At 42.7% G+C, this 24,367-nt stretch overlaps 1 protein-coding gene across 1 annotated transcript in view; it reads right to left on the reverse strand.

Annotated features, from left to right (window-relative positions):
• The window catches only part of mcm2 (minichromosome maintenance complex component 2), a 53,853-nt gene that overhangs the window by 27,598 nt on the left and 1,888 nt on the right, over positions 1 to 24,367 (reverse strand). Inside the window, exons 2-11 of the mRNA XM_060835064.1 lie at positions 15,416 to 15,603; positions 14,389 to 14,561; positions 13,050 to 13,138; positions 11,932 to 12,106; positions 10,887 to 11,106; positions 7,773 to 7,980; positions 3,523 to 3,657; positions 2,644 to 2,835; positions 1,625 to 1,718; positions 493 to 743 (exon numbers count right to left, since the gene is read on the reverse strand). Coding sequence (XP_060691047.1) covers positions 493 to 743; positions 1,625 to 1,718; positions 2,644 to 2,835; positions 3,523 to 3,657; positions 7,773 to 7,980; positions 10,887 to 11,106; positions 11,932 to 12,106; positions 13,050 to 13,138; positions 14,389 to 14,561; positions 15,416 to 15,603 — 1,725 coding nt within the window. The remainder of the gene's footprint in view (positions 1 to 492; positions 744 to 1,624; positions 1,719 to 2,643; positions 2,836 to 3,522; positions 3,658 to 7,772; positions 7,981 to 10,886; positions 11,107 to 11,931; positions 12,107 to 13,049; positions 13,139 to 14,388; positions 14,562 to 15,415; positions 15,604 to 24,367) is intronic.

Here is a 24,367-nt window from a genome sequence, read left to right on the forward strand (position 1 = left end):
CAGGTTAAGTTCAGGAGTGGATTACTACTTCAAAACCTAAAAGAAAACTGCAAAAATGGTAACTGGGAGCTCAACATCACACTTGGCAAAAAACCTACCCTTTACAAGTGGCGGCACAGTGGCTAGCACTGCTGCCTAACAGCGCCTGAGACCCGGGTTCAATTCCTGACTCAGGCGACAGACTGTGTGGAGTTTGCACGTTCTCCCAGTGTCTGTGTGGGTTTCCTCCGGGTGCTCCGGTTTCCTCCCACAGTCCAAAGATGTGCGGGTCAGGTGAATTGGCCATGCTAAATTGCCCATAGTGTTAGGTAAGGGGTAAATGGAGGGGTATGGGTGGGTTGTGCTTCGGCGGGTCGGTGTGGACTTGTTGGGCCGAAGGGCCTGTTTCCACACTGTAAGTAATCTAATCTAATCAAAAAAGTGGAAAGGAGCATGATGGTGGCACAGGCTGAAAAAGGAGAAACTAAAATATTTCAAATGCAGTTTTCTTACCTTGTCAAACTCATCTATTAGACAGACACCCCTATCTGCTAACACCAGAGCACCAGCCTCCAGAGTCCACTCCCTGCTTACTGGGTTCCTCTGCACATAGGCAGTTAGACCAACGGCAGAAGCACCTTGACCAGTGGTGAAAACTGCTCGACTGGAGACCTTCTCAGCATACTTCAGGAACTGCGATTTGGCTGTGCCTGGGTCACCGCATAAGAGAACATTGATGTCTCCACGGACTTTGTGCTTCCCACCTGAAAAACCAAACAACCAGGAAGAAAACTATTGCTTAAAATCCATAAGAATTAAGTAGAAATAAGGGAAAATCGAAGACCTTCATAATGTTAACTCGGTTCTTTTGGTTGTTGTGATGATATCATGTGTTGACTACATCAATCCTCAATTTAGCAATTCACTTGAATCTAAGTGTTGACTGGAGTTACAAATGTTTACCTTTACAGAGACTTTTCAGTGATTTTTTTTCTAGATAGAGAGAGAGAGAGAGAGAGAAAGAAAGAAAAAGAGAGAGAAAGAAAGAAAGAAAGAGAGAGGAGAGAGAGAGAGCTGTAGCATTTTTTGCAGGCTTTTGCAGATCTCTTGCACGTTGTTTTCTCTCCTCTCAGTTGTGGCAAACAATCACTTAACCAATCTGAAAGCTGTTGCTACACAGTTTCTTTTTATTCAACTCAAAAGACATCTGGTGTCAGCTACTCTACTAAAAGTATCAAATCCAGTTTCTTCTGTGTTACATTTTATTTTTAAAAATTCTCTGCAGCACAACAGCCCTTCTACTCATATTTCAAATGAAATGTATGTAGTTCTGATGATGAACGTGCATACAAAAATAATGCCACAGAACTTTTAAGGGAAGAAAAAAGGATGAAAAAGCATGGTTAATGATAAAAATTACATATCACACAGAAGGGGGTTAAAAATGCAGATTATGCAGTGTATCAAACCATAGTAATTAGGTGACACTACAGTTGTGTTTTAGAAGATTGGAGAATTAAGCAAAACCTTAAAATAATGTTTTACAAAAAACACTGAAGAGTTTAAAAAATACAATCACAATCTGGCTGATGAAGGCATGGGCAATGCGAAGAGGTACGGCTTATTTCTCAAGACATAATCCTACCTGGGTTTTTCGGTTCACCTCCAAACAGTGCCAATGCAAGACCCCTTTTTATGTCCTCATGACCATATATAGAAGGTGCAATGCTAGCAAATATCTAGGAGTGAGGTGAAACAGATGTTACAATCTACTCGCCCAATCATCAAATCAGTTATAACAGAATGTTTAGACAGTTCAATCCTCTCAAATACAATCAGAGTCTTTCTGGTAGACTCCAGTGGTGTAAAAACATTGTACACTCCATCAATATTGATGGGACAAGAATCCACTTCACACAGTGCATACAAAAGAAATAAAAACAAAATCAACTTTGAATTTTTTTCATAAACTTGACATGTGTGAATTATTTCAAAGGCATTCCATGAGTACTGCTGCTCGATCACAAATGTAACAATCTCATGATTATGTTGAACTGTCACAATCATCGTCTTTTTATGCATCATGCAAATGCTGCTGCAGCCCAATTTGCTTAGTTGCTAGATTGACAAATTTAATTTTACATACAGGACAAGGCATTTCAGTTGGGGCGAGAAAGGTGGAATGGAACTATTTTGCGACTCCTGTGGATGGTCATCATGTCTCAGGTGAGGCCGGAGGGTGAGTAGAGTCTTTCAGGGTAACACCAACTGGTATAGGAATTGAACATGCTGTTGGCATCACACTGGAAAACAAAACAGTCATCCAACTCCTCCAATCTCCATCCCATCAAATATATTCAAATGTCCTGGGCACCTGTCTAAGAGAGATGTTTGTTCCTTGAACATGCCCAGTTTGGCATAAACAGAACATTTTTTTCATGGGTCCCAGGGAAGGATAATTAATACCTCTTAGGAAACAACTGTTTTTGACTTGCATTGACTTTGACTCCTGGACACAATGCTCAAAGAATATAAACATATGGAATGTATGTGTATACACAAACAGATATGCACAAAGGAAGAGATTTACTTTGGGCTTTTCTATTTTGCACCCATGAGTCAACTTTAATTGCTTCTTAAGCTTCACTGTCTCAAGATACGCACCCTCTCTCCAATACGTTCATCTTTAGAAAGACCAACGATTGCCTTAATATCTTCATCTGTAAGCTCACCAACTGCCACTTTATTGTCCTTTTTTGTGATGTGATTTGCCATGATCACTGTAGCAAAGACTGGGAATCCATTGGCAGTATTCAGTGAACCATCATAGTTATTATGATATATGCCAGTAAGTTCCTGCAATAACAAACAAGACAAGAATACAAATCAATAACCCATTAGGTGGCAGCAAATAAAAACACAAAATTATACTGTTTTAGAACGGTCAAACTAAATATTTAACAAATCTAAAGTGTATTTGGAGATATCCAGACGGGGCAAGAGTTGACGTTATCAGTCCTTGTCTTTCCAAACAGCTTTCCAGGGGGCTACTCCTATGTACCCAATTCCATCCTTGCTAAAAAAAACCTTTACTCTTCCCCCACCACCAACCACACCATCCCCATCAACAAATAGGGTTTCATCCCCCGACTCAAAAAAAATATATTTCACAGCGAACACTCCAATTGGCTAATGCATCTATTGACGCTTTACTGAATTTCAGCACAGTACTGTTGATTATTCCATGTAGTTCTTTCATTTTTGTGCACATCCACAAAACTACTAACAATACTAACCAGGCCTAGATCAGTTCAACTGCTGATCTGACAGTTTAGATAAAGTTATTTGGCAGTGAACACAGCTACACCAGGATCTCAGTTTACCTAAAATGAACTTGGAAAACCCTTGTATAAAATGAATGCTACAAAGTTGGCAAAAAAGCAGAAGATACTTTACACAGTCAGAAAATGCGCAATGCAACTGATGTACAAAGCAGCGTGGACTGTTGAAGAAAAGTCCCATATACATTCAGTCACAACTTACAATTTCATCACCCGGTTTACAGCTGTCCACCAGATCTGCAAGAAGGATTGCATCTTTTGAGCGAGGTAGCCTTCCGGCTGCAACCTTGCCTGGACTTTCCTGAATGGTGATCCTTTGGTAATTCTGGTACACGGTCTGAAGGGAAAGAATAGATTGATCCATAAACAGGACACTGCCACAAGATTTCTTTTGCACTAAGCATTCACATTTAAAATAGAAGAGCATATATGGTTTAGAAGTCAAACCAAACAATAGTAATTAGCATTTCAATCCCTTGAAGCCATCCTGTGACAAATAAATATTTTTATGGTCTTTCACCGTAATTTTATCATGATCAGTGAACTGACTTTATTCGCGTTTTGATATAAATAATTGCTGCTTACATGAGCCACATACATGTGGATTTTAAAGGTTTAAGAGTCAAAACAATTGTTAATTGCAGAAGTTAAATGACTGTTTCTCAGACATTGCCAAGATAAGGATGTTGCCAGGGTAGGAGAATTTGACCTTTGGGGAGAGGCTGAATAGGCCAGGGCTATTTTCCCTGGAGTGTCAAAGGCTGAGGGGTGACCTTATAGAAGTTTATAAAATCATGAAGGACATGGACGGAGTGAATAGCCAAGATCTTTTCCCCAAGATAGCGGAGTCCAAAATTAGTGAGCATAGGTTCAAGGAGAGAGGGGAAAGGGGAAATGATTTAAAAGGGACCTAAAGGGCAATGGCTTCACATGGTGGTGGTGCGTGTATGGAATGAGTTGCCAAAGGAAGCAGTGGAGGTTGGCACTGAAAGACTGGAGCGATTGTGCCTGTATACCCTTGAGTGTAGAAGACTGAGAGGGTATCTGATTGAGACATATATGATTATTAAAGGATTGGACACTGTGGAGGCAGGAAACATGTTTCCGCTGATGGGTAAGTGCCTAACCAGAGGACATAGCTTAAAAATATGGGGTAGACCATTTAGGACAGAGATGAGGAGAAACTTCTTCACCCAGAGAGTGGTGGCTGTGTGGAATGCTCTGCCACAGAGGGCAGTGGAGGCCCAGTCTCTGGATTCATCTGCACCTATTGTCTATTGAAGAGAATGGTGTTGAATTTACAATACAAAAGCAAACGGTGTGTTTAGAATTTAAATAAGCCTCCTCCCATTGCATTTCATCTCATGTTATCCAAATAACCTGTTGCTTTCACCCTTTGTTTAACATCAAACAATCTATTGAGCCAAAGGTTATTAACATGAAATGTTATCTTTTTCTTTTATGTTGAACCTGCTGAGTGTTTCTAGTATTTTCTGTTTTTGTTTAATTTTATTAAACGTTCCGCTGACAATGCAGACTCACGAGAAGTGGCCCACAATGAGTAGTCGAGGTGACAAGCATGCATGTGTCTAAGGGACAACAAGATAAACACGAGGTGGGGTGTGTGTGTGGAATGAATAGATACTTTTGGGATGGGGGTAGGAGAAGATGGACCTGATGAGCTTCTCAAAAGCTGAGTCACAGAGCTGTACACATGGAAACAGACCCTTCCGTCCAACTTGTCCATGCTGACCAACTATATTAAAGTAATGCCATTTGCCAGCATTTGGTCCATATCCGCTTAAATTTTTGTATTTAAAAACCCATCCAGATATTTTAAATGTTGAGCCTGCACCACATCATTCAATAAGATCATGACTGATCATCCTTAATCAATATCCTGTTCCTGCCTTATCTCCATTACCCTTGATTCCACAATCCTCGAGAGCTCTATCCAACTCTTTCTTAAATGAATCCAGAGACTGAGCCTAGGGCAGAGCATTCCACACAGCCACCACTCTCTGGGTGAAGACGTTTCTCCTCATCTCTGTCCTAAATGGTCTACCCAGTATTTTTAAGCTGTGTCCACTGGTTAGGCACTCACCCATCAGCGGAAACATGTTTCCTGCCTCCACAGGGTCCTTCCTTTAATAATCTTATATGTTTCAATCAGATCCCCTCTCAGTCTTCTAAACTCAAGGGTATTACAAGCCCAGTTGCTCCAGTCTTTCAGTGTAAGGTAATCCCGCCATTCCAGGAATTGACCTCGTGAACCTACGCTGCACTCCCTCAATAGCCAGAATGTCTTTCCTCAAATTTGGAGACCAGAACTGCACATAGTACTCCAGGTGTGGTCTCAACAGGGCCCTGTACAGCTGCAGAAGAATTTCTTTGCTTCTATACTCAATCCCTCTTGTTATGAAGGCCAGCATGCTATTAGCCTTCTTCACTACCTGCTGTACCTGCATGCTTACCTTCATTGACTGGTGTACAAGAACTGAAAATGCGTTGCTGGTTAAAGCATAGCAGGTTAGGCAGCATCCAAGGAACAGGAAATTCGACGTTTCGGGCCAGAGCCCTTCATCAGGAATGAGGAGAGGGAATTGACTGAGACAAGGTGGGGGGAGGGGAAATGAGGAAACTGGAGAAATCTGAGTTCATCCCTTGTGGCTGGAGGGTTCCCAGGCGGAAGATGAGCCGCTCTTCCTCCATCCCTTGAACTCAGCACCGCCCTCCTAACCTCCAATCCTCTTCCTGACCTCTCCGCCCCCACCCCACTCCGGCCTATCACCCTCACCTTGACCTCCTTCCACCTATCACATCTCCATCGCCTCTCCCCCAAGTCCCTCCTCCCTACCTTTTATCTTAGCCTGTCTGGCACCCTCTCCTCATTCCTGATCAAGGGCTCTGGCCCGAAACGTCAAATTTCCTGTTCCTTGGATGCTGCCTAACCTGCTGTGCTTTAACCAGCAACACATTTTCAGCTCTGATCTCCAGCATCTGCAGACCTCACTTTTTACTCGAAGATTTTAACCTACTACGAATCCTCTTGCAAGGATGCCTTCCTTGAAGAAGCTGTCTTCCTCCCTCTACAAGGATTTCAGTGAGCCTCTCTCTCACTGCACCCCCCAGGTCATCTCCTCTGCACAGAAGCTCTTCAGCCACGTTCTCAAACAGACTCGTTACCACAGCCACATCTCCTTCCTCAGCACCTGCCTACGGAACCGATTGATCCCACACGGACTCCGGACTACATTCCAACCAACAAAATTTGGACCCAACCAGGACAATCTGTACCTACAACAAATCCGAAGCCTCCAGCAACAGACCTCCTTCCGGATCCTCCGCTCCACCCTTGCAGCCATGCGTCGCTACCTACATTCCCTGCAGTCAGCCCTACCCCAGCTCAGGACAACACTCTCACAGACCTGCAAAGGACCTCTACTGTTCTCAACACTTTAACTCTCCCTCCCACTCCACCGAAGACATGCAGGTCCTTGGACTCCTCCATCGCCAGAACATAACAACACGACAGTTGGAGGAAGAGCGCCTCATCTTCCGCCTGGGAACCCTCCAGCCACAAGGGATGAACTCAGATTTTTCCAGTTTCCTCATTTCCCCTCCCCCCACCTTGTCTCAGTCGATTCCCTTGAACTCAGCACCGCCCTCCTAACCTCCAATCCTCTTCCTGACCTCTCCGCCCCCACCCCACTCCGGCCTATCACCCTCACCTTGACCTCCTTCCACCTATCACATCTTCATCGGCCCTCCCCCAAGTCCCTCCTCCCTACCTTTTATCTTAGCCTGTCTGGCACCCTCTCCTCATTCCTGATGAAGGGCTCTGGCCCGAAACGTCAAATTTCCTGTTCCTTGGATGCTGCCTAACCTGCTGTGCTTTAACCAGCAACACATTTTCAGCTCTGATCTCCAGCATCTGCAGACCTCACTTTTTACTGGTGTACAAGAACACCCAGTTCTCTCTGTACTGCCCCTTTACCTAATTTGATTCCATTTAGGTAGTAATCTGCCTTCCTGTTCTTGCCATCAAAGTGGATAATCATACATTTATCCACATTAAACTGCAACTGCCATACATCTGACAACTCACCTAACTTGTCCAGGTCACCCTGTAATCTCCTAACATCCTCAACACATTTCACCCGGGCACCCAGCTTAGTATCATCAGCAAATTTGCTAATGTTATTGCTAATACCATCTTCTATTATCATTAACATATATTGTAAAAAGCTGCAGTCCCAGTACTGATCCCTGCGGTACCCCACTTTAAAAGCACTTCATTTTAAAAGCAAATTTTACCCCACTTAATTTTAAAAGCAAATAGTGGTACAGGATAACATCATACCAGCTGTGCATGCTACCCGGTAGAGTAAATTACAAGAGACACTGTATGCAGTACAAGTCTGAATTTTCCAAAGAACCACATCTACATACTTCCTCCATGTTGATTTCAAATGGCCCTGCAGATTGACACTCAGGACAAGAGCCTGGCTTCACTTCCTGGTTCTGGGATTGGAAGAATGGACCCAGGATGAAGTTGCACTTGTTACAGTTGTACTTGATCATGCTAAGCTGCGGCAGGACTCCTGTAGAACTGGTAACCACGCCACTTGTCCTGATCAGCTGATTCAAATGAAGTTGCCTGTAATAAAAAGAATGAAGTACACCTCTGAACGTGTTGCTTAAAAAAAAAGGCTACATTAAAAAAAATCAAGTTAGGGGCTCGTGTAGGACAGTGGACTTTGGAGTCAGGGGCCTGGATTAAAGTACCTCCTCCTGCAGTAATAACATCTTTGAACATTAGGTTCGTGTTCATTAGAAAAATACCTAAGAAGAGTTAAATGGGATTTTGAAAGTAGTAGGACATTTTGGCAAGGCTGTCTCAAAACAAAAACACTAAATGACCGAGCACAATAGATTTATGCTAAACTTCCAAATAATTGGTTAGTCCTCAGTTAGAGTGCTTAACAGAAACAACATAACCTTCTCTTTAGCAATCCTAGGTTAAACAAAGAGATACTGTCATAGGTTTTCAAGGTTATGAAGACATTTAACAGTGTAGTTAGTGAGACACTGTTTCCACTGGCAGACAAGTCACATATTTAAGGTAACTGGCTAAAGAACCAAGTCATGATTAGAGAGTTTTAATTCAACAAATTACAATCTGCTTAAAGATTGTGGACACAAATTTAGTGGTAACTTTTGAAATAAAAATGGAGCGGAGTTGTTGTCCTTCGAGGAAAGATTGGAGTTAAACTCTCTGAAGTTCAGAAGAATGATATGTTATCTTAGTGAAACTCGAAGATTCTGAGATGGCTTCGCAGAGAAGATATGGAGAGGATACTTTCCTGATTTGGAGGGTCTAGAACTAGGGGTCATAGTTTTAGGCCAATGTGGAAACCACTTTTGATTGAGATGAGGAGACTCTTCAGATAGTATCACGGTCATACAGCATGGAAACAGACCCTCCAGTCCTACCAGTCCATGCCGACCATAATCCCAACTAATCTACTCCTGCCTGTGCTCAGCCCAGATCCCTCAAAATATTTCTTATTCATGTACTTACCTAAATGCCCTTACGGGCGGCACGGTGGCTCAGGGGTGAGCACTGCTGCCTCACGGAGCCAGGGACCCAGGTTCAATTCCAACCTCAGGTGATTGCCTGTGTGGAGTTTGCACATTCTCCCCATGTCTGCGTGGGTTTCCTCCCACAGCCCAAAGATGCGCAGTTCAGGTGTCCTGACCATGCTAAATTGTTCATAGTGTTAGATGCATTAGTTAGAGGGAAATCGGTCGGGGTGGGTTATTTTTGGAGGGTCGGTGTGGACCGGTTGGGCCGAAGGGCCTGCTTATACACTGTAGGGAATCTAATCTCATCTAAACCTTGTAATTACACCCGTATCCACCACTTCTTCTGAAAGTTCATTCCACCAATGAAACAATGTAAAAAAAACTGCCCCAATGTTCTTTTTAAATCTTTTTCCTCGCACCTTAAAAAAAATTGCCCCCAATCTTGAAAAACCCTCACCCTAGGGAAAAAGACACCTGCCATTCACCTTATCTAAACACCTCATGATAATATAAACTTCTGTACGGTCACATCCCAACCTCCTAGGCTCCAGTCAAAAACATCCTCCTAGGCTGGGATGTTTAATTATTTCCAGAATTCTCCAATCCAAGGAGCTGCGGTTGCTGAATCATTAAATACATTGAGGGCAGAAATTGATAGACTTCTGGACTCCAAGAGCTGTGGAACCAGAAGGGAAGTGGAGTCACGTATCAACCACAGACTGATTATGATTAAAAGGTACAGCCAGGTTCGAAGTGTCAATGGATCACCACACCTTTTTGTTGCAGGGCTTTGGGGAAAGAACTGCATTAGAGGGATTAATTTGATAGCTCAATCAGAAATGTTTCTAGAGCCAGCATCCCTACAAATCTAGAACCACCTTCAATCTAGATGAGACCAATGCAGGAGGAGGTCACTTGTTCCGTTGAACCTGCTCGACCATTCAACTAAATCATAGCTTATATTTACCTCAACATTACTTTCCCCACACCTGCCCCATAATCCTTGATATCATTAGTATCCAGAAACTACTGATTGTGTTCTTAAACAGACTTGAAGATTAAGCTTCCATAGGGTAAAGAATGCCAAAGATTCACAATTAGAAGTGAAGAACTTTCTTTTTCTCTTTTTAAACAATCTACTCCATATTCTGAAAGAGCATACCTGCTGGTGCTAAACTCATCAGCTAGGGGAAACATCCTATTTTCACCAGGGCTCACGGACGTCCCTCTGTCAGCTATCAAGGGACTGTGACAACACATATTAACTGAAATAAGTTGTGGACCTAGTCAAGCATGGAGTGAGGTGGCGAGAAAAAAGAATTGACAGGAAGGAGATGAAAGAAATATCAAAATGATGCTGAATGATGTTGCGATAAAAAAATCATACTTTTCTTACTTAAAACTGAAAATACACTGATGAATTCTAAATCAAATGACTAAAGTACACATCCTTGATTGAAACAAGTGCATCTTAAGTCTTGTAACGAACCCAAATGGAATCAGATAAATAAATAAAGTTCCTTAGAATATGAGAAATTTGAGTTGAAGTTTTACATCAATATATAAAAAAATCAAAATATGTACGTAAAAGACTACAACTCCTGCTCTTCTGACTCCCCACTTATTGAAAGTGGAGGTCACCACCAAAAATACAGCACATAATAAATCTGATGGGGTGAGGTTTAACTTTGACATGCGGCAACATTATACTTGACCTCGCAGAGCTTGACATTGACAGTCATACTGAAACTTTTGTTTTTGGAACAATATAGCATGTGAGGAGACCACTTGACTCATCATTTGTGTACCTGCTTTTAGAAAAAGTCACAAAATTCAGTATCTACTGCTGCATCAATCCAGGGAACTGTGGTTGCTAAGTCATTAAATATTTAAACAACATAATAAAAAACAAATTCAAAACACGAAATAAACAAGATCTTTAAAGAACAATAGTGCAAATTTACTGCAAAGTAATACCTGAGTGATCGGAGCTCCTCAACAAGAGGCAGGCTGGAAATTCTGATGTGAATCTCCTTCGCAATCCGATCATACTTTGGGTACATGGAGAGGACCACCTCTTTGGCTGCTTCGTCAAATATCTTCAACATTTCTGCTGGGGCCTCAGGCAGAAAGTAGGCCAATACGTGCTCCCTAGCAGCCAAGTCTTCATAATTAACCACCAGACTCTCTCTGTTCTCTGCAAGTACACAGCCATATTATGACTAGAATCACAGAATCTCTATAGTGCAGAAAGAGGCAGTTAGCCCACAGAATCTGCAACGATCTTCAGTAAAGCATCCCAGCCCTCCTCCATCCCTGGAACACCGCATGGGGTTTTTACCATTCACATCCCTGGACTGTGGGAAGAAGCCTAGGCTGATGGAGAATGTGCAAACTCACAATCACCCAAGGCTGGAATCGAACCCAGGTCCCTGTGATGTAGGAGTGCTAAAGATAGCATAAGCTGAAGATCTGTCACACATTGGGATTGTCGTTTTAGAACGCCATTATATACTCTGCTCCAAAACTTGACATTTTGTTAACATTGAGAACTTGGTTCTATGATGCACAACTTTAAGTTTGTGTTGTGTTTCTACATAGTGTATTTCATAAAGGGTGCAAACTGCGATAAATTATATCTACTTAAGTAGAGTCTCTATTCCATGTGTGATTCTTAGATACATGTCCAAATGGACCAAAACCTGATAATATCCAGGTTTGGGCTGACAAGTGGTAAGTAACATTCATGCCAGACAAGAGTCAGGCAATGGCTATCATTAGCAAGAGAGAATCTAATCCTGCCCCATTGACATCCAATCAATTATCCATTCAGAATTTGCAGTTAGGGGAAGATAGTTACATAATACAAACAGCATACGTTCCCCTGATGTGGACAGTTAATTCTATTGTTCAATTTTGGTTTCATGAGCATTGCTCCAGGTGCTTCAAAGCTTTGACAGATTTGATCTAGACTGGTTCATGTAAATGCTAATGTTCCTGTCCCACCAATGCTTCTACTAACCTTTGCACATGTCACTAATTTTCTCCTTAAAAACATTGTGCCCATGCTCATTGACATGGGTCCTCAGGAAATTCTTGAAACGGTGGTAGATTTCCAGCCTGGGCGCTGCCATGGAGACCCATTCCCTGACAGAGTGACCTTTCATATCTTCTAGATTCTCAATACTTTCAATCATCTGCACCAGAAGGAATAGCAGCAGAAAGAAAAAGTGAAACATATTAAAAAATTGGCTACATATGTACAATATGAGCAAAATATTGCTGATGCCGGAAATCTGAAATAAAGACAGAATGCTGGAAAAACGCAGCTGATCTCACAGTCAGTGTAGAGAGGACGCATTTAACGGAACAGCGTAAGAACAGACTCTTTGAACTACTGTGTGTGGCAAACATGATGCCAATCTAAACTAATCCTATTTGCATTCACATGATCTGTATCCACTATTCCCTGCCTTTTCACGTGTCCATTCAATGCCTTCCTAAACTTTGCTATTGTATCTGCTTCCATCATTTTCTCTGGCTGCATGTTTCAAGCACCTATCACTGTTTGCATAAAAGCATGTGTCATACATCCCCCGTTAAATAGTCCCTCCACTTCTTAAAACTATGCACCAGTCAAGATCAGAAACTGCCACATGTCCCACTGCAACTATATAACTGGTAGCTCCAAATGACAATCAATTTTCCTTCCTGCAGTGTGTACATACACCAGTGCACTGCAGCATTGTAGAGATGGCACAAAACCAAGCACTGAGTTATAAGAAAGCAATAAACCTAACACAAACTTGCTAGCTTCCCTGGTGCTGAGACTTGCAAATCAATTTCTGCTTTCTGCTGTGGAGTCTGCGAAACATCAGTGACTCATACTACCACTGGATTTTAACAATACATTCTTAGTCGATTAATCTTACTTGTCTTAGCAGGGTTAATGTAATTCATCAAAATACTCAGTTGCTTGGGTCATAGTTTAAAACTAAATCTGCTTTTCTTTTTCCTATCCTAGGAGATTACACAGTGGGTAAAGGTGTGCAGGTAATATGATGAAAGAAACACCAAATCAGAAGGAGTAGATCCTTCCTACTTTGTCATTTTCCTATAATAGAACAGCATCAAACTCACCTCCTCATCATCCTCAGCTGCCCCATCTGCTGCTCGCTCTGCAAGCCGGCGCTTTCTTGCTGGCCGTTCTTCATCCTCATCATCACTCTCTGAAACAAGAGAGGTATATCTACTATATGTTTCCCCAGGCCATATCTCCCTTTCACGTGCAATTTTTGACAGATCTCTGTGCTTGAAAATTTATTGGAGCTCTCCAGAACCACATTTACCCTAGACCAAATAAGGATCTTCCATGTGGTAATGATTTTACCACTGCTGGTTAAATCCAAAGAAATTAAATATTGAAATTAAACTGATACTCTAGTGCAATATTCCACCATCAGTCGTGTCATCTCTCAGATAGATGTTAATCTAAGGTCCCTTCTGCCCTCTCAATCAATAGCAGTATGCAAAAAAAGAATGGAGTAGTTCTTCTGCTCATTTTGTGGTTATTCTCATACTGCTGTTTATAGGAACGTGCTGTGCACAAATTGTTTTTCACATTTCCCTACATTGTAACAGCAACTACATGTTGAAAATATTTCAGTGGCTGTGAAGTGCTTTGAGGCAAGTCAAGATTCTGAGAGAGATGAAGTAAATACAAATTCTCACTTTCATAAACCTATTACACATTAACAGCACCATTGTTATACCAAAAAATTCCAAACCAGAAGTTCTGGTTCTGCAAAAACTCAAGCTTGCATATCAAGAACTTCCCATTTTGCAGAGGGGTAAGGCTACCCGCCGCAGAATCGACCAATGATGTTCCTCATGATTTTGCCATCATCACTGGCCCTTAAATATCTTAGGCAGTAAACTTTAGTTGACAAAATTATGTTGTTATGTGGCATTTTGTTAAGTGCGTTTTGAAAGGAAACATACACTGCATCAACAGCATTACCCTCAATAACCCCGTAACTTTGTCAAAACACTCAGATACGTCAGTTAAATGTATAACTTATCACGTGTGCTGGCTTTCTTTAATTAATCCACATTAGCCAAAATGACTTAATTCTGTTCAAATTATTGTTCTGAGATGGTCTTCTCCTCCTTGAACCTGGTGAGTGATGAATAGTTTCTGAAAGCTGTAAAGTGCCATTAAATGCCTTTTTCTGGTTGGTAAGCACAGCCTAATGGACTACTTCTAGGCCTAAGTATGTAAAAATAACATTTCTGCAAGGGTTTTGTTTTTTGGGGAAAGAAGTCCAGCCATTTCATCAACCGCACTAAATCCTCGAGAGTGAAAAATAGAAGAACAAAAATACAATGAGAACAAGTAGATAGACTTGAAGAATTAACCAGTTGCCGTCAATCTCACCTAACAGTTGTTTTATGCACAATTCAGAGGACTGGCACTCACCATACAGGAGATCTATTCTCATACGGCCTTGGCGTAAACCCTCAGCATGGTCTCTCCTTCGCATTTCCCTCTCAGCTTCTGCTCGTTGGCTAGCAGTCATCTCCTCCAGGTCCTCCTCATCATCTATACCTTCCCGCTCATAGACATCTAGTTCCGGAATGGCAAGGTAGTCTCTGAAAATGGGAATGCACAGTATAGTATTCAGTCATCAATATGGGGAAATAAAACACGCAAAAGAAGACATTGCTTGTAAAGGTAGGCAGTTTTTGAAGGCAGAAGAGAAAGAGAAAAATGAATTCAACATGGGCTTTTCACTTCTGCAATCTGGTTTCAAAGACAAGTTAAAAATCTGGACAAAAAATTGATTAAAAACATGCTTCAACATCACTGGCTGCACATAAAATGATGTGTAACATTAGCCAGATTAAATGCAAGACCTTTGCTCAAAACTGACTGTAGCAAAGTAGGAGACACATGTGGGCCTTTGAGAAATCCTCAATGGTACAAGTAAGCAATGAGCCCCCAAGTTTTAAGACCTAACACCATGTTATAACCCTATTTTAGGTGAAGTTTCCAGTTCTCTTAACACTGATAATTTCTTAACCAGATTCAATTAGACAGATTTTGTATGTCCACTTTCCTTTAAAAGACAGACTTAAAAAGAAACCTTCACTGTATGCTTTTGAGAGACTAACATTTTCAGCTGCCAACAACATATGGAGTGCTTAGTCACTGTTGTTGATGCATGACAACAAATAACAATTTTCCACAATTACACTGAGGCATGAAACACAAATTTGTTCTCTTTCTCATCAAATCAATTGACAGCCACAGCTGAACAAAGTTGCTTCACATTTCTAAATCCACAATCAGAGCAGGGTTCAAGTGATGTCGTCATTTTGAAGCTACAACTCTTTCCGATAAATTTTTCCTGATGGACACTTATATTTGCTGGCAACCCATCTTCTAGAAATACGGAACAAAAGCCAGGTGGAAGAGTATTTGTCATGCTGTGATCATTACTGACCGTTCCAGATCATCTCCCATCAGATCCTCTCCATCCTCTTCCTCCTCTGCCAGCACATCAGTACCCAGCAATCCTTCTGACTCATCTTCAAAAGGGGGGAGGTCTCTTCCTGGGCTGGACGTTAAAGCATCTCCACGCCGAGGGGTTCGATTGGGGCTAGTTGCCATGGTGAATGACTCAGAAGAATCCTAAATTGGAGATGGTAAGGGAGGAAAAAGAGGAGACAAAATAGGAAAATCATAAAACTCAGAGCACTTAATTTTCTAATAATTTATCCACTAGGCTATGTAAAGTATCTCGGTTGGAGAGGCAGTTAGAGGCAATGAGGAATTTACAAGAGCAAGGGGATGTGATGGATAGCAGTTATAGAAAGAGGGGAAAATCTCAGGTACAGTCACATAGATGGGTTAACTCCAGGAAAGGTAAGAGAGGTAGGCAGGTATCTTCTGTGGCTATCCCCGTTTCAAACAAGTATGCTGTTTTGGAAAAAGTAGAGAGTGATGGACACTCAGGGGTACATAGCACGAACAGCGAAGTTTCTGGTATTGAGACTGGCTCTAATGTAATAAAAGGTATGCTGGGTTCCAAACGATCGATTGTATTAGGAGACTCTCTAGTTCGAGATACAGACAGACGTTCGAGGCCAGCAGCAAAAAATCAGAATGGTGTGTTGCTTCCCTGGTGCCAGGATCAAGGATGTCTCAGTGAGGGTGCATCATGTTCTCAAGGGAGAGACAGAGCAGCAGGTCATTGTACATATTGGAACCAACGACATAGTAATATCAGGATTATTCCTGGTGCTAGGAGCTGGTGAGGGCAGGGATAGGAGGATAGAGCAGATGAATGTATGGCTGAGGAGCTGGTGTACCGCAGAAGGATCATTGGAATCTCTTTTCAGATAGAAGTGACATGTACAAGAAGGACCGATTGCACCTAAATTGGAAGGGGACTAATATACTGGCAGGGAAATTTGCTGGAGCTGCTTGGGAGGATTTAAAACAATCCGAGACTGGTACAGTTGAGAACAAAGGCGAGTCAAACAGTCAGGGACAAAGCAGAGAACAAGGTCGGACTGATAAATTAACCTGCACTTATTTCAATGCAAGAGGCCTAACAGGGAAGGCTGATGAACTCAGGGCATGGTTAAGAACAAGGGACTGGATAGCACAGCAATTACAGAAACATGGCTCAGGGATGGACAGGACTGGCAGCTTAATGTTCCAGGATACAAATGCTAGAGGAAGGCCAGTAAGGGAGACAAGAGAGAAGGGGGAATGGCTTTTTTTGATAAGGGATAGCATTACAGCTGTACTTAGGGAGGATATTCCCAGAAATATATCCAGGAAAGTTATCTGCGTGGAACTGAGAAATAAGAAAGGTATGATCACCTTATTTGGATTGTATTATAGACCCAATAGTCAGAGGGAAATTGAGAAACAAATTTAGAAGGAGATCTCAGTTATCTGCAAGAATAATTGGATGGTTATGGTAGGGGATTTTGACTTTCCAAACATAGACTGGGATGCCATTGTTATAAGGGTCTAGATGGAGAGGAATGTATAAAGTGTGTACAAGAAAATTTTCTGATCCAGTATGTGGTTGTACCTACTAGAGAAGGTACAAAACCTGACCTACTCTTGGGAAATAAGGCAGGACAGGTTCTGAGGTGCCAGATGGGGAGCACTTAGGGGCCAGAGACGGAATTCTGTTAAAGTTTTAAAATAATGATGGAAAATGATAGACCAGATCTAAAAGTTGAAGCTCTGAATTGGAGGAAAGGCAATTTTGACAAGAACTTTCAAAAGCTGATTGGGGACAGATGTTCCCAGGTGAAGGGATGACTGGAAAATGGGAAGCTTTCGGAAATGAGACGAGTCCAGAGAAAGTACATTTCATTTAGGATGAAAGGAAAGGCTGGTAGGTATAGGGAATGCTGGACGACTAAAGAAGTTGAGGGTTTGGTTAAGAGAAAGAAGGGAGCCTATGTAAGGTGTAGACAGAATAGATCGAATGTATCCTAAGTAGAGTATAAAGACAGTAGGAGAGTACTGAAGAGGGAAATCAGGAGGGCAAAAAGGGGACATGAGATAGCTTTGGCAAATAGAGTTAAGGAGAATCCAAAGGGATTTTACAAATACGAGGGAGAGAATAGGGCCCCACAAAGATCTACAAGGTGGCCTTTGTGTGGAGCCACAAAAGATGGGGCAGATACTAACCGAGCATTTTGCATCAGTATTTACTGTGGAAAAGGATATGGAAGACATACAATGATGGGATATAGATGGTGACATATTGAAAAATGTCCATATTACAGAGGAGGAAGTGCTGAATGTCTTCAAACACATAAAAGTGAATAAATCCCCAGGGCCTAATCAGGTGTGCCCTATAACTCTGTGGGAAGCTAGGGGGTGAAGTGATTGCTGGGTCTCTTACTAAGATATTTGGATCATCATTAGTCACAGGTGGAGGTGCGCAAGATGGGAGGTTGGGTAACCTGGTGCCACTGTTTAAGAAAGGTGGTAAGGACAAGCCGGGGAACGAGAGACCAGCGAGCCTGACATCTGTGGTGGGCAGGTTGTTGGAGGGAATCCTGAGGGACAGGATGTACATGTATTTGGAAAGGCATGGACTGATGAGGAATAGTCAACATGGCTTTGTGCATGGGAAATCATATCTCACAAACTTGATTGAGTTTTTTGAAGAAGTAACAAAGAGGATTGATGAGGGTAAAGCGGTAGATGTGATCTATATTGACTTCAGTGAGGCATTTGACAAGGTTCCCCATGGGAGACTGGTAAGCAAGGTCAGATCTCATGGAAGAAGAAGGGCTTATGCCCGAAATGTTGATTCTCCTGCTCCCTGGATGCTGCCTGACCTTTCCCAGCAACACATTTTTCAGCCTAGATCTCATGGAATACAGGGAGAACTCGCCATTTGGATACAGAACTGGCTCAAAGCTATAACACAGACTATTGTGGTTGAGGGTTGTTTTTTAGACTGGAGGCCTGTGACCAATGGAGTGCCACAAGGATCGGTGTCCTGTGAAAATAAAGGACAAGGATGGCAAGATTTGGGAATCTTGGATGACAAGAGAAATTGAAAGCTCAGTCAAAGACCAAAAAAAAGGCATATGTAAGGTTTAAGAAACTGAAGACAGACACAGCCCAACAAGAATATATACAGCAGAAAATAAATCAAAGAAGAAATTAGGAGGGCTAAAAGGTGCCTCTGGCAAACAGGATGAAGGAAAATCTCAAGATGTTTTACACACATATATCAGGAGCAAGAGGGTAGGTAGGGAAAGGGTGGGTCCACTTAAGGATAAAGAGAAAATTTACATGTGGAGTCAGAAGTAGGTGAAGTCCTTAATGAATTGATACTCACAAAGGACACGAACATTGTGAATGTTGAGTCTCAGGAGGGATATGTTGATATGCTGGGGCAAATCAATATTAAAAGGGAATTGGAGTTGGGTGCTTTAAAAAAAAACATTTAAGGTCGACAAGTCCTCAGGACCTGAATGCTGAGGAAGGCAGGTAAAGAAATTACTAGAGTCTTGTACAAAATCTCTATCCTCTACAGTCACAGGAAAGTTCCCAGAGGACTGGAGAACAGCCAGTATTTGTCCTTTGCTTACAAGGGCAACAGGGATAATCTGGAAAATTACAGACTAATCAGCCTTATGTCAGTGATAGGGAAATCATGGAAGAAAATTCTTAGGGATAGGATTTACTCAAATTTGGAAAAAATATGGATTGACGAGCGAGCAATAGGCAACATGGGTTGAGCAGTGAAGTTTGTGTCTTAAAAACTTAATTGACTTTGTTGAGGAATGGATGAAGTTGATCCTACGTTAGCAAGGTCCTTGACAAAGTCCTTCGTGTTAAGTTGACAAAATGTGTAGTCACACAGGATCCATGGTGGACTGATAAGACAGATACAGTAAACATAGGAGGAAGAGGCCATTCGGAACATCGAGTCTGTACTGACACTCGAAGAATGTCTCACACAGACCCTTATCTCCACATTTACCACAACTAATCCACCTAGCCTGCAATCTCTAGTCACTACAGACAATTAAGCGTGGCTAATCCAACTAAACTGAACATCTCTGGATTGGGGGGGGGGGGGGGGGGGGGGGGGGGGGGGGGGGGGGAAGAGTGCCGGAGCAGTTGGCAGAATCTGCGCAGACACTAGCAGAATATGCAAACTCTACACATTAGTACCCAAACCTGGGTCCCCAATGCTCTATAGTAACAGCGCTAATCACCTTGCCACTCTAGTTTTTTCTGACTGAAGATCCGAACAGTGGTCAGATCCATGGAGATCACTGCTGGGACTCATGTTTTTGTAATACGTATATATAAGGAGTATATCATGAGTCAGATTACTACATTTCCAGATGACAAAGATGAATCGGTGAACTGCGGTACTGAGGAGGATTGCAAAAGGATACAGCAGATATAGACTGGTTGGAGACTTGGGCTGAGAAATGACAGATGGATTTAATCCTAACAAATAAGAGGGATGCAGTTTGGAAGGTCTAATATAGGAAGGAAGTATACAGTAAATGACAGAACCCTTGGAAGCATTAACATACAGAGGGATTTAGACGTACAGGTCCAGTTCCCTGAAAGTGGCAACACTAGTGGATAGAATGGTAAAGGAGGAGTATGGCATGCCTGCGTACATTGGATGGGCATAGATGATCAAAACTGGCAAGTCATGTTGCAGCAATATAGAACTTTCGTTGGGCCACATTTTGAACTTTTGTATAGTGCTAGTCATTGCATTACAAGAAGGATGTAAAGGTTTTTGGAGAGTACAGAAGTAGTTGCCTATTTTCAGTAGTATTAGCTAAGAAGAGAGATTAGACAAGCTTGATTTGTTTTCACCTGAACCTCAAAGGATGACAGGTAACCTTAAAATTATGAAAGGCATGGATAGAATTGACAGTCATTTTCCCCAGGGTAAAAATGGTCAATTACTCGGGGATGTGTATTTAAGGTAAAAATTTTAAGTCAAATGGAGATGTAAAAGGCAAGAAGTAGGAAGTGCCTGAAGAATGCTGCCAGAGGTGGTGATGGAGGCAGATACAGGAACAAAGTTTAAGAGGCATCTTGACAAATATATAAGAACAAGCAGGGAAGAGGGATATGGACTGTGCAGAGGTAAAAGTTTATTAAGTTTAGAACGGCATCATGCATCAGCATAGCCTTGGTCAACTGGGGAAGGGGGCTGATCCTATGCTGTACAGTTCTCTCTGTTCTAGAAGGACTGGGCAGATGATAAGTTGAGTCTCCCCTCCCCTGACCAAGAGCTACTACAGTAACTGACTCGAAAAGGCATTGTTTTTCATTTAGTGTCACTGGCTCAAAATCCTGGAATTCCCTGGCATTGCAGGCGTACCTACACCACATGGACATGCAGCAGCTCACCACAACTGCCTTCATAAAAGGCAACCAGGGATGGCAATAAACGCTGGCCCAGCCATCGAAGCTCACAATAAGTTCCGTGAAAAAGGGTGGCTCAAAGTGAATAAATAATCTGCTTTGAGTTTGGCAGAGTTCTGGTCACACTTTATTGTGATACTGAAAATTTGACAATGAGCAAGACCACTGGAACTCAGTTAACACAGGGGTAGGGGTGGGGATGGAAAAATAATAAAATTAGAAATTGCTCTAAAAACTCAACAGGCCTGGCAACATCTGTGGAGAGAAAGCAAAACTAACATTTCCGATCCAGTGATCCTCCTTCAGAACTTTTTAGGGATATTGTTACAGCAATTCCTGGCTTTGTTTCTGAATGCCAGCACCTGCAACTCTTTTGATTTTTAAAATGACTGAATAACAACTGCTTTCCTCTAAGATGAATTACAATATTCATAGCTGGCATTTAAATTGCTTGAATGTTCTGTCCTGGGCTCAGTGACAAGGTGAACAGCTGCATGCCTCACAGCACTGCAGCAACAAGGCAGAATGGGGTCTAAGTCACAATTTGAGCAAGTAGGTGACCGCAGGACCAGGCTCCCCATCTTCCATAGTATCATACAGTACAGAAGCAAACCCATAGCCCATTGAGGCTGTACCAACAAAAACTGCTCAACCTACACTATCCCATTTTCCAGCACTAGGCCCATAGATCGTGGTCCACGTTGGCACCAACGATATAGGTAGGAAGAGGGGTGAGGATGTCAGGCAGGCTTTCAGGGAGCTAGGTTGGAAGCTCAGAGTTAGAACAAACAGAGTTGTTGTCTCTGGTTTGTTACCCGTGCCACGTGATAGAGAGTCGAGGAACAGGGAGAGAGAGCAGTTAAACGCGTGGCTACAGGGATGGTGCAGGAGGGAGGGATTCCGGTTTCTGGACAACTGGGGTTCTTTCTGGGGAAGGTGGGACCTCTATAAAAAGGATGGTCTACACCTGAACCTGAGGGGCACCAGTATCCTTGAGGGGAGGTTTGCTAGTGCTCTTTGGGAGGGTTTAAACTAACTCCGCCGGGGCATGGGAACCTGGACTGTAGCTTTAGGGTACAGGACCTTGAGTGTAGGGAGGTTATAAACAAGGCAGCAATCTCGAAGGAGGGTGCCTGTAAACAGAAGGGTGGCTTGAAGTGTGTATACTTCAATGCCAGAAGTATAAGAAATAAGGTAGGTGAACTTGCAGCGTGGGTTGGTACCTGGGACTTCGATGTTGTGGCCATTACAGAGACGTGGGTAGAACAGGGGCAAGAATGGCTGTTGCAGGTTCCAGGGTTTAAATGTTTTAGTAGGGTCAGACATGGGGGTAAAAGAGGGGGAGGTGTGGCATTACTTGTCAAGGATAGTATTACAGCGGTGGAAAGGAGGATGGAGGAAGACTTGCCATCTGAGGTAGTTTGGGCTGAGGTTAGAAATAGGAAAGGTGAGGTCACCCTGTTAGGTGTTTTCTACAGGCCTCCTAATAGTCCGAGAGAAGTAGAGGATAGTATTGCGAGGATGATTCAGGAGAAGAGTGAAAGTAGCAGGGTGGTTGTTATGGGGGACTTTAACTTCCCAGATATTGACTGGGAAAGCTATAGCTCGAGGTCGTTAGATGGGTTGGTGTTTGTCCAATGTGTGCAGGAGGGTTTCCTGACACAATATGTAGACAGGCCAACAAGAGGTGAGGCTATACTGGATTTGGTTCTAGGTAATGAACCAGGCCAGGTGTTAGACTTGGAGGTAGGTGAGCACTTCGGGGACAGTGACCACAACTCGGTGACTTTTACTTTAGTGATGGAGAGGGATAAGTGTGCACTGCAGGGCAAGAGTTATAGCTGGGGGCAGGGAAATTATGATGCGGTGAGACATGACTTAGGATGTGTGGATTGGAAAAACAGGCTTCGAGAGAAGAATACTAATGATATGTGGAGATTGTTCAAGAAACAGCTACTGAGTGTCCTTGATAAGTATGTACCAGTCAGGCATGGAGTTAAGGGTCTTGTGAGGGAGCCGTGGTTTAATAAGGAATTGGAATCCCTTGTGAAAGGGAAGAAGGCGGCATATGTAAAGATGAGGCGTGAAGTTTCAGTTGGGGCGATTGAGAGTTATAAGGTAGCCAGGAAGGATCTAAAGAGAGAGCTAAGAGCAGCGAGAAGGGGACATGAAAAGTCCTTAGCTGGTAGGATTAGGGAAAATCCAAAGGCTTTCTATAGGTATGTCAGGAATAAAAGGATGACTAGGGTAGGTATCGGTCCAGTCAAGGATAGTAGTGGGAAGTTGTGCGTGGAGGCGGAGGAGATTGGAGAGACACTAAATCAATACTTTTCGTCAGTATTCACTCAGGAACAGGACACTGTTGCTGGTGTGAATATTGAGTCACAAGTGATTAGAATGGATGGCATTGAAGTATGTAGGGAAGAGGTTTTGGGAATACTGGAAAGGATGAAAATAGATAAGTCTCCTGGGCCTGATGGCATTTATCCTAGGATCCTCTGGGAAGCTAGGGAGGAGATAGCAGAGCCATTGGCCTGGATTTTTATGTTGTCATTGTCAACGGGAATAGTACCAGAAGACTGGAGGATAGCGAATGTGGTCCCCTTGTTCAAGAAGGGGAGTAGGGATAGCCCGAGTAACTATAGGCCAGTGAGTCTGACTTCTGTGGTGGGCAAAGTCTTAGAGAGAATTGTAAGGGATAAGATTTATGAACATCTGGATAGGAATAACGTGATCAAGGATAGTCAGCATGGTTTTGTGAAGGGCAGGTCGTGCCTCACAAACCTTATTGAGTTCTTTGAGCAGGTGACTAAGGAGGTGGACAAGGGTAAAGCAGTAGATGTTGTGTATATGGATTTTAGTAAGGCGTTCGATAAGGTACCCCATGGTAGGCTAATGCAAAAACTACGGAGGTATGGCATTGAGGGTGCATTAGAGGTTTGGATTAGAAATTGGCTGGCTGGAAGGAGACAGAGGGTAGTAGTTGATGGTATAGGTTCATCTTGGAGTGCAGTTACTAGCGGTGTACCTCAAGGATCTGTTTTGGGACCATTGCTTTTTGTTATCTTTATAAATGATCTAGAGGAGGGGCTTGAAAGCTGGGTGAGTAAGTTTGCGGATGACACAAAAGTCGGTGGAATTGTGGATAGTGAGGAAGGATGCGGCAGGTTACAGCGGGATATAGACAAGTTGCAAAGCTGGGCAGAAAGGTGGCAAATGGAATTCAATGTAGCTAAGTGTGAAGTCATTCACTTTGGTAGGAGTAACAAGAAGATGGATTACTGGGCTAATGGTAGGCTACTTGGTAGTGTGGATGAGCAGAGGGATCTTGGTGTCCATGCACACAGATCTCTGAAAGTTGCCACCCAGGTAAATAGTGCTGTGAGGAAGGCATATGGTGTACTGGGCTTTATTGGCAGAAGAATTGAGTTCCGGAGTCCTGAGGTCATGTTGCAGTTGTATAAGACTCTGATGCGGCCTCATCTGGAGTATTGTGTGC

This window comes from Hemiscyllium ocellatum, chromosome 14 (assembly GCF_020745735.1).
Source record: "Hemiscyllium ocellatum isolate sHemOce1 chromosome 14, sHemOce1.pat.X.cur, whole genome shotgun sequence".
NCBI lineage: Eukaryota > Metazoa > Chordata > Chondrichthyes > Orectolobiformes > Hemiscylliidae > Hemiscyllium > Hemiscyllium ocellatum.